This window comes from Procambarus clarkii, chromosome 40 (genome assembly GCF_040958095.1).
Source record: "Procambarus clarkii isolate CNS0578487 chromosome 40, FALCON_Pclarkii_2.0, whole genome shotgun sequence".
In the NCBI taxonomy this organism is placed as follows: Eukaryota; Metazoa; Arthropoda; class Malacostraca; order Decapoda; family Cambaridae; genus Procambarus; species Procambarus clarkii.
Window position 1 is genome coordinate 26,005,142 of NC_091189.1, and position 11,081 is coordinate 26,016,222.

Consider the following 11,081-nt stretch of genomic DNA (forward strand, 5'->3'; position numbering starts at 1 on the left):
CCTTTTTAGATAGTAGTTTTTGTAACTACGTGCACCATAGTACAAAGATTGTCGTTCTAAGCAATTAGATAGTAGAACTTTGTACTATTCACTTTATAGACGGAAAAAATGACACTAAAATCAAACTTAAATATTCCTAGGCCTAGTATAGCACACACACATATATACTATATTAGGCCTCGGATATAGTGCATTAGGCCTAGGAAGGTTAGTTTAGTTTGTCTTTGCAACATAAGTAGAAAATAGTTTTCCTGTTTGTCCAACTCAATACTTTATAATTTCTACTTTCTACTTTCGTTGTACGGTGGTATATATATACTATGGTCCTCATCGTTACTAAAGGTACTACCACAACCGGAGGATGGGCTGCATTTACGGAAGGCGGTTCCATTGGTTTACAACCCTGTGGGTGAAAAAAGCATCTCCTATTTTGAGTCCAACATTGTAGCCTATTGAGCTTGAAACCCTTGCTCCTTGTTTGTATTACATTTGACCTTTTGAATAAATCCATGATTTCTTTCTTGCCTTGATCTGTAGTAATATTTAGTCTGGATCAACATCCTCCAAATTGTTTAGTATTTAAAAAGTTTCAGTAAGATCAGTCCTGTCATGCCTGGTTTACAGTGTTGTTAGCCTAGTGACCCGTCAACCGTTCCTGATACGTCAGTTGACTTAGCTCTGGAATGATTTTTGTTGCCCGGTGTTCCACCTTCTCCAAAGCAGCTATATGCTTCTGAAGATGAGGTCTCCATGCTTGGATACAGTAATACAAATGGGGGCGCACCAGAGATTTATACAATTGAATCACTACTCCTTTTTTTCCTTGACGTCAAAGGTACTTGATAATTATTAAAGATTATTCCAAATGTTTCGTTAGCTTTTTTGACTGCTGCCCCCACCTGCTGTGCAACTTTCACTGAGTGGTGGATTTTGACTCTAAGGTCCTTTTCTTCAGTCCGTTGTAATGTAATGTTATTAATTTGGTAGTTGTGGGGCGGGTTGTTATGCTCCTCGTCCAGGGTCTTGCATTTGTCAATATTAAAAAGCATTTGCCAGACATCTGACCATTTGTGGCGTTGCTGCACATTTCCTGCATGACTAATTTCTTCTAATGCATGTGACTTTTACTTCAAACCTCGTTTATGCTAGTGCGTCAGAGTGCCGTTTGAAGGGATGTTTGTCCTAGTGAGAGAGAGAGACGCATTTAAAGGAACATGTATAGTACTGGAAGTTAGTTTAGTTCATTTATTATGCACCCTATACCCATCTTGTGGGCGGTAGTGGAAAGGGTTACAGAGGCACACAATGGGCTCAGGGACTGAACCCCACAATTCATTTAGCTAAGCAAGTTACAATCTTGATGAGCTAGTTACAAAATTCAATATAAGTCGTCACATCAACAATGGGTTCGAGATCGACCTCAAGTACAGGTTCTAAATTAAGCAACTGACATATGTGGAGAGCTAGTGTCAAAATTGATATGTTTGTCCTGCACACCGCCCCCCATCCAGTGGGCAGCGGTGGATAGGTTACAATCACTCAGTCACTACCTACAGTTAGCAAACTGGGGATATTTGGCTAAAATTTCTGGTAGCAGATCATTTTGAATGAAATATTTACACATCGCTGGAACATTGGTTATAGAATTGTCTCTAAATTCACGTATCTTTTCGCACTCCATCACATAGTGACGGAGGGTGTGCGAATAATTTTGTTGACACAGTTTACATTTGGTCAGGTCTACATCGGCAAACAATGAGAATTCCCAGAGATACTTGTAACCGAGTCTAAGCCGAGCAGTTGTAACATCTAGAAGTCTGCTGATATTATTGGATGATCCATAGATGTGTGGCTCCTCTTGCATGATAGTATGATGATAGATGGAATTACTGGTGTCAATTTCACTTTGCCTCAGATCTACAAGATCTTGTTGAAGTTCTCGGTGTACTGCTGCTCTCAGATTGCTCATTGACAATCCAAGGTTACACTCAACGTCTCCTTTAAAGGCAGATTCTTTGACTAACTTATCAGCTCTATCATGCATTCGGAGGCCAACATGAGATGGAGACCACATGAAATGGACTCTGTTACCATCCTTAATAATTTTGTTGTATTTGTGTCTAGCTTCGGACACGAGCATGTTACAGTTATGTCTTAAAGAGTTGAGAGCATTTAAGGATGGTAAGGAGTCACTTACAATTAATGTATCAAGTTTGGAGACTTGTACACATTTCAGTGCAAGGATCAAGGTAAATAGTTCGGTCTGAAGGGTAGAGGCCCAATTGTTCATACGGACTCCCCACTCAAAGTACAAGCCATCGCCCATTGTCAGAACAACTGCACTTCCAGCTGCACCCGTGGTGCGGAAGAGAACAACTATTCAAGACTTTGTTTTTTCTAGTGGTGGAGGAAAACCACGATCAACCTGCAATTGTTAATGAGGAGGAGCGTGCAGTTTTGGTATTATTATTTTTTTTTGCAGGGATATTCCTGCACGGGCCCTAAGCCTCTGGCTGGCTGGCCCGCTAAGTGTTGCTTGTTTCTGTTTTACCTTGGGCGGAGTATGAGTATTTATTACTCGTATGGTCGCTTCAATAAGATTTTGTCCCCATGTGTTGAACAACTTCTTCTGCTCTGTTGAATCTAAGTTGAAATCTTAATGGGTTTATAACTGTGCACTGTGTTAGATAATGTTCCAGTGATCTGTCGGGCATTTCTCCAGTGCTGACATTTCCTCTCATCTTCCGGAACCTGTAAGCCTATTTCCCATGTACATGGGTACATGGTACATACATGGGCCTGATGCGATGTAAGTGTACTTCTGTTGTTCTACTGCTCCCTTTCATCAAACTAAGTGGTTCGTAGTTGGTTGAATTCTTGTACCAACCCGCAGATCCTGATGTTGCAACTGCTGTGTCATGGTCACTGTACATCATCTGCATTGCTCTGTTTCTAATTACTTTCTTAATCTGTGGTAGACTCTGTGGTATGTTGGCCTCCGAATGCATGATAGAGCTGATAAGTTAGCCAAAGAATCTGCCTTTAAAGGAGCCGTTGAGTGTAACCTTGGATTGTCAATGAGCAATCTGAGAGCAGCAGTACACCGAGAACTTCAACAAGATCTTGTAGATCTGAGGCAAAGTGAATTTGACACCAGTAATTCCATCTATCATCATACTATCATGCAAGAGGAGCCACACATCTATGGATCATCCAATAATATCAGCAGACTTCTAGATGTTACAACTGCTCGGCTTAGACTCGGTTACAAGTATCTCTGGGAATTCTCATTATCTGCCGATGTAGACCTGACCAAATATAAACTGTGTCAACAAAATTATTCGCACACCTTCCGTCACTATGTGATGGAGTGCGAAAAGATACGTGAATTTAGAGACAATTCTATAACCAATGTTCCAGCGATGTGTAAATATTTCATTCAAAATGATCTGCTACCAGAAATTTTAGCCAAATATCCCCAGTTTGCTAACTGTAGGTAGTAACTGAGTGATTGTAACCTATCCACCGCTGCCCACTGGATGGGGGGCGGTGTGCAGAACAAACATATAAATTTTGACACTAGCTCTCCACATATGTCAGTTGCTTAATTTAGAACCTGTACTTGAGGTCGATCTCGAACCCATTGTTGATGTGATGACGTATATTGAATTTTGTAACTAGCTCATCAAGATTGTAACTTACTTAGCTAAATGAATTGTGGGGTTCAGTCCCTGAGCCCATTATGTGCCTCTGTAACCCTTTCCGCTACCGCCCACAAGATGGGTATGGGGTGCATAATAAATGAACTAAACTAACTAAATGTAAATGTCTACATTTCTTCTTTTAGTTGCAAGTTTTGCAGCTTCATCTTCAATATCAATTCCTATTATTCCCACATGGCTTGGCACCCAGTTGATAAGTACCTGACGTCCTTGATGTTTGAGTGTTTGCATTAATGATATGACATTTGTGATCAGATGGATGTTATCATGTATGTGTGTTCTTGTTGCAAGGTTTCAATGGCAGTTTTCGAATCTGTATATATGATAACATGTTGTCGGTGTTCAGCAAGAGCATGTTCCAAAGCCTTTTGAATGGCTAGCATCTCTGTTTGTAAAGTTGAACACTCATTTGAGTCTCCAACTATTTACAGTGTCCTGCTTTAACCTGCAGTTCTGATTTCTTGTCCCTGCTGGTCTACTGATCCATCTGTGAAGTAAGTGAAGCTGTCGGGTGCCATGTTTGCTTCTATATGCATCTGTGCAATGTTACGTAGCAGATGAGGATTTGTCTGGTTCTTTTTTCCTTCATGAACCATAATCTTAAAGTCTGCTGGCGGAGATTCCCAAGGGGCTTTTATAACAAAGTCTGCATGTATTTCATCAACATCTCTCTCAGTGACTGTGTTTGTTATATCGAATGTATTGATGGTGTTTATCGCACAGTGGGTCCACCTGTTGCTATTGGAGGCTCTTCTGTCCAGAGTTAGTGCTCCAGTGATTATATCTTTAAGTGAACTGATTATAGGTCTAGTCAATATCTTGGTCAGCATACACGCAGTAATCCCTTTTACCCTTATTTCAATCGATGTTAGCTTGGTTTCTAGTCTTAGGTTCAGTATTTTAGTCCATCTGGGAGCTCCTGTTATGACTCGCATTGCATCATTTTGAATAGCCTCAACGTTTGCCCACTGACCAGAAGAAAGAGTGAGTAAGGCAGGCGCTGCATAATCAACTAGGGAACGAACGGCGTGTATGTAAAACATTCTTATCACTTTGTGTCCCGCTCCTAGACGGGGCCCTGTGATTGCTCTCATTATAATCAGTCGTGACTTTCCTTTCTTCAGATATTGAATTTGCTTGTTGAATGTCATTTTAAAATCTATCCACACTCTGAGATATTGATATTGTGTAACCCACTGAAGGTCAATGTCTTGAATGCGTAGATGCCTGTCTGGAGTGTTGCCGCCTATAAGATTCGCTATAAAAGAACATAATATGAAGAATTAAGGAAATTGTAGTACTGTAACTCTATTGGCCTATACGAGGCAGCTCAAATTAAATCTGTCCAAACTCATTCACACACACATATATAATTATTCTGTTTGTTTAGTTAGTAGCATTGCGAATAAAAAGCTTACTCACTCATGTTACAGAAGCGGGTGGAGAGAGTGCCGAGGATAACACTGAGAAGAGAGAAAAGAGTCTGGATGGGGCAGAGAGCATCCTTCCATCCACTACAATTGAGATCAATCCATCCACTCCGGATACCGGACAGGAGAGCGTCCAGGCCAGGTTTGGAGGGTAGTCTGTGGGGTTTGATAGACGGGTTGGGAGGGATGCAAGGGGCAGGGGGATAGACGGGTTGGGAGGGATGCAAGGGGCAGGGGGATACAAACTATGAGAGTGAAGGCAATAGGTAGGACATTGTTCTGTTACTACGTCCTCATATCCCTAATTCCCAAGTGCTCTTCTCTCTTGTCCAATTCCTGAAGTGTTGATGTGACTAACTATAGTACCACAGTCTACAGGATGGGGCTCGCAATAACCCAATTAATCTCTCCCCCTTCACAGGTCTCCATTTTTAAGCGTCCATCAAGCAAATTTGTTTGTGACGACGTGGGTCGGTGGGAGAGGCCGTCGAGGCCCCCAGCACCGCCTGCGTCGACAGTCCCCCTCCATCACAGCTGAGTGCTGCACGGCCGTCGGCTGCACCTGGGAGGAGTATGCTGAGTACTGCCCAACCTCCAGCAGGCTGCGGGCTGGAGTAACACTCATCTGAGGGTGACATCTTGACTCGACGAAGAACGACACGTGATACAGGCTCTACAGGAGCTGGACCTACAAGTTACAGCATTGATGAGCAAGTTACAGCATTGATAAGCTTGTTACAGAGTTTGCAAATGAGTAAATGCATTAACAGTTTGTTTATACTGCCAATTTTGGTCTAATTTATAATTTATTGTGTCGGGGGACAGGAAGCCAGTGTGTATTCATACACAATTAACTTTTATCGAGGACCTTCCCCTCCCCCCCCCCAAGGCCGAATTACTGACTCCGCCCAGGATGCAACCCCCCACATAAAGTTGACTAATTCCTGAATACCTACTCATTGCTAGGTGAACAGAGGCATTAGGTGAAAGGAAATGTGCCCAATCATTCCCGTCCCGCCCGGGATTCGAACCCAGAATTCTTAATTGTGCGTCGAGAACGAACCCGACTGTACTACCGGGACCCTTATATATTTTGATTATGTTGATCCCGGACCGCCAGGCCGGTATACGTGCACATCACTACCCATGTAACGCAAAATTTAAAATTATTCTAAAATTAACTTCGGATTTTTGAAAAGCAAGAGTTCCCCCTTTATCATTTCTTAATAGTTTTCTCTAACTTTTTAGCGATTTACACACAACGTATAACTAAAAAAAGAAAATAACATGAATGTCTTATTCTCTGGTGAAAAATTTGTGGTTTAATGTAGCGACTCTCGAGGTAGTATCCCAAGCCAGTGTATATACACCAAGAAGTGTATATCTCGCCATGGGAGACATCTCCCGTCACGCAGGGTGCAGCCGCACCTCCACAGATCTCCAGTATCAGCTGTTGATACTGCTAATGGCTCAAAAGGGCCACCACTTATGGGCTATTCATGCCCGTGCCACCTTTTGGGTGGCTTAATCTTCATCAATCTATATCTCGCTTCTCGGTATATATACCCTGAGAATTTACGGACTAAGTAAACTTGCTGATTGGTCAGTTGAAAACTGTGATCTTAATAACCCTTCTGAAGTTAATAGGCCTTAAGCCATACACGAAACAAAAACATGATTTTCCTGCTCCAATTTGTATAATATACTTACATATTGACCATAACATTACAGGTGACAAATTAGCTTGTATGTATATATCAGATGCAACAGACATTATGATGAACATATAGGGATATGTTGAGGTCAGATTGCAATGGCTGATGCAATCTTGCCTCTTCATATGCCACAAATATATACCAGGGGGTCTGGTAGCTGAGTAGACAGCGCGCGGGACTCGTAATCCTATCGGGATCGATTCCCGGCGCCGTAGAGACAAATGGGCAAAGTTTCTTTCACCCTGATGTACCTGTTACCTAGCAGTAAATAGGTACCTAGGAGTTAGACAGCTGTTACGGGCTGCTTCCTGGGTGTGTGTAAAAAAAAAAAAATAGTTAGTAGTTACTAACAGTTGATTGATTGACAGTTGAGAGGCGGGCCGAAAGAGCAGAGCTCAACCCCCTCAAGCACAACTAGGCGAATACAAACTTTCCCAAAGTCTCCTTTATGGCTGTCATATTGTCTGCCGCTTGGTAAGCAGTAACGCTTCTTATTATGAATCTATCTTCATCCGGAGGCTGATAGGCTTTAAGCTCAACTCGAAACTAATCCAGTAACAGGTTGTGTTCAGTTAGAAGGGTACCCCGCTTCTTGGTATAAAATAATTCATTGTGTCAGGGGACAGGAAGCCAGAGTGGATTCATACACATTTGGCTTTTATCGAGGTCCCCCCCCCCTTCCCCAAGGCCAAATTACTGACCCCGCCCAGGATCCAACCCCACAACAAACTGACTAACTCCTGAGGACCTACTCACTGCTAGGTGAACAGCGGCATTAGGTGAAAGGTGTGTGTCCAATCATTTCTGTCCCACCCGGGATTCGAACCCCGAATTCTCGTTTGTGCGTCGATAACGAACCCGACATATATGTACACTGAGTTTACTTTAGGGCTGGACTGTGTTCAGGACTGCAGTATACTTGCTGGTTATGGTCAGTATAAACTCTTGTGGTTGCCGTAATAATCCGCCAGAGGTTGATAGGCATTAAACCCAACACCAAATTTATGCACCTGGATACATAACTTTAGTTAAACATATTTCAGCACAGTAGATTACTTAGTTTAGTTTATTATGCACCTCCCCCACCCCTCCCCCAGGGGGGGGGGGGTTATCTTCTTGAGGTTATCTTGAGATGATTTCGGGACTTTTTAGTGTCCCCGCGGCCCGGTACTCGACCAGGCCTCCATCCCCAGGAAGCAGCCCGTGACAGCTGACTAACACCCAGGTACCTATTTTACTGCTAGGTAACAGGGGCATAGGGTGAAAGAAACTCTGCCCATTGTTTCTCGCCGGCGCCTGGGATCGAACCCAGGACAACAGGATCACAAATCCAGCGTGCTGTCCGCTCGGCCGACCGGCTCCCCCAGGGGGGGGGGCAGAGAGAATGACATTTTGCTTTTCTCCGGAAATCTCGCGTCGGCGACACGTTTTATATTTACACTCTGGCTGCCTGTCCCCCGATACTTTGAATTATATTTCAAAGGCGTTAGTTAGTCATCAAATCAATTTGAGTTAGTCGTGTATCTTCCAATAACCGAGCACCTGGCAATTACGAAGTAATTAATATTTCATATTAATAAACATAGTTTGCAAATAATTTATAGAGCATTATATATATCATTAAATATTTCTTAAATATAATACAAGAAATTATTATGTAATTTGATTTTGAATTAAATATTACATAAAATACTAGAATCCTATACAATTTTAATTGTAGCTATATAAAGTCATTAAACTTCCCTTTTTATTCGTTTGAAAAGATCCTTATATTTTTGTCGGATGATTATAAGTCCCTAAAGTATATTGTTACTGTGCGGTATCTGGGGAAAAAGTGGGTAAAGTACGAGCATTTGTCTATGTACTCAAACCTCCATAATTGTGTAGCTAAGGAATCTCTTGCAATTTTATCTGCCAATTTCTCTGTAATGCAATCTTCCAGGTTTCACCTATAATTTGGCGTATTTTTGGCCCGTTATGAGGAGCATAATGCTGATTCACGTAGCTTTATGTTTTAAATTGCAGCATTACAGAGTAATTTGAAATAACACATGCATAATTCTAAGCAATACTAATCTATGTATATGATTCTTATGACCAGAAAATAGTTCCGATACTGATTTATGATAATTGAGTTTTACTTATTTTCCAATTCCAAGGACCCTAAGGCAGGTAAGCAGAGAATGGAAGGCTGGGGCGAGGATGCGGCAAGCTGGAGCAGGGAACAGGATACACGTTAGAGGGAGATACAGCATGATGGCCTGACCACCCCGGGGGGTTACCTTAAGGTTACTTTGAGGTGCTTCCGGGGCTTAGCGTCCCCGCGGCCCGGTCGTCGACCAGGCCTCCTGGTTGCCGGACTGATCAACCAGTCCGGGGGGGGGGGGTTTCTTTGCAGTGATACTGTATGACATTCTTCGTTATTCCTTTGCATACATGGGCGTCGCGCAGGGATTCGGTTCTCCGGCAGTTGGTGGTAGATGTTGGTGTTTCTCAGGTCTTCGTTCGACGGTTTTCTGGTTTCAATGCTCTTCTTGTTTCTTTCTTCTGATGTTTTCCGGCGAGTTTGGATCAACGTTTGTCTTAGTGTTTGTTATAAATGATATGAGTGGGACTCTATGGGGTACTGGTACTATTAAGGGGTATAGGTAGTTAGAAGACAGGAGTATCAAATATGGGAGAGCTAAAAGGCCCGGCCCCCAAAATAAACTATCCACAGTAGTAATAACTTGCTACAAGACCAAATATGTTAGTCTAAGGGTTGATCACTGCGCTCCCACCTTGGAAGAAGAGATACTCTGTAATTCATGTACTTATTTATTAACCCCTTAACAACCCCCCCATTTACACTCACACCAATAACAATAATAATAACTTTACCACACTATCTTACGTTAAAAGCCTTGGTCCACGTAGGCAGGATACAAGGTTTACACTAATAACAAGCTAGGGTAAAGTACTACTGGATAAGCACTGAAGCTGGATGCAGCTTAGGGTAGTGAAACCACGTGGGACCCTAATACAAAACACAACACTTAGGGGTACCCAAACACTGGCAAAATACTATCCCCAGGTCTCCCCAATCGTTACTACCAGAGTAGACACACTTACACCATATAATACTTAACTTAAGGGTACAGGAACTTCAGGTAAGGGAAATAAGTAAGAGGAGAAGGAAGGAGAGTAGGGATACAGCCACAGAGTAGGTCTTAACCTCACGCCACCAGCCAAGAGAAGACCGAGCTAGCCACCAGCTGCCTCCCTCATGTTGTGGTGCCGGGAGGAGCCTAATTGATCGTGCAGCTAAGCACATTAAAGATCTTCCCCTATGAAACGTATTGTTACTTTATGAATGATTAGAAAGTATTAGTAAGCAAAGTTGGTGCCTATGTTATTATTTAATAATCAACCCCCAGCTCAGTCTTTAAATGCTCTTTGAGAAACAATAATAGTCTTACGTCTGGCAGGGAAGATACAAACAATTGACATTCTAGATGCCCAACTGTACTACCAGAAAGTTTAATAGCTCAATTTTGACCTCTGGTTTCCACTGGAGAACCCAGGGTCGTAACACTCCTCCCCCCTTCAGAGAAAAAAAAATGTGACTACTAGAATAGTAGTCATATTTTTTTGTAAGAGTATACAGAGAACAAAAAGAAAAACATATGACAAAAACAAAAAATCAATCAAAAGCAATTTCTCTGCAAAAAAAAAATACAAAGGAGTTCTCTGAAAGAAAAAAAAAAAACATACACAAAAAAAATAAAAGAACAGGGAAGTAAATAAATTGGACACGGAATATTTAATGTCACAGGAGAACCTAAAAAAAAAAATAACTAAAGCATGACAGTTGGTAAATGGCTTTCTGTGGCTCAGATGAATGTTATTCAGGCAACCGGGACAGAGCGTCGGCTATCACGTTGAGTCTGCCCGGTAGGTGGGTAATGGAAAGATTGAAGTCCTGTAGGTACAACGCCCACCTGAGGATGCGTTTATTCTTACCCTTCATCTGAGTCAGGAAGACTAGTGGGTTATGGTCCGTGTACACTTCCACTATATTACCTGTGAGGTAAACTTCGAACTTTTTACATGTTAACACTAGCGCCAACGCCTCTTTTTCTACCACTGAATAATTGCGTTGCGCCTTGTCGAATTTCACAGAGTAATAATATACTGGGTGTTCCACCTGATCATCCCCAGTTTGCAACAACACT

The 11,081-nt window shown here is 42.2% G+C and overlaps 1 protein-coding gene across 1 annotated transcript in view; it reads left to right on the forward strand.

The window, feature by feature from the left end:
* Ilp7 (Insulin-like peptide 7) overlaps nt 1-8,927 on the forward strand; it is a 14,853-nt gene extending 5,926 nt beyond the window's left edge. Inside the window, exons 3-4 of the mRNA XM_045742294.2 lie at nt 5,156-5,294; nt 5,574-8,927. Of these exons, the coding sequence (XP_045598250.1) occupies nt 5,156-5,294; nt 5,574-5,781 (347 nt within the window). The 3' untranslated portion in view covers nt 5,782-8,927. The remainder of the gene's footprint in view (nt 1-5,155; nt 5,295-5,573) is intronic.
* Nucleotides 8,928-11,081: the final 2,154 nt, after the last annotated feature.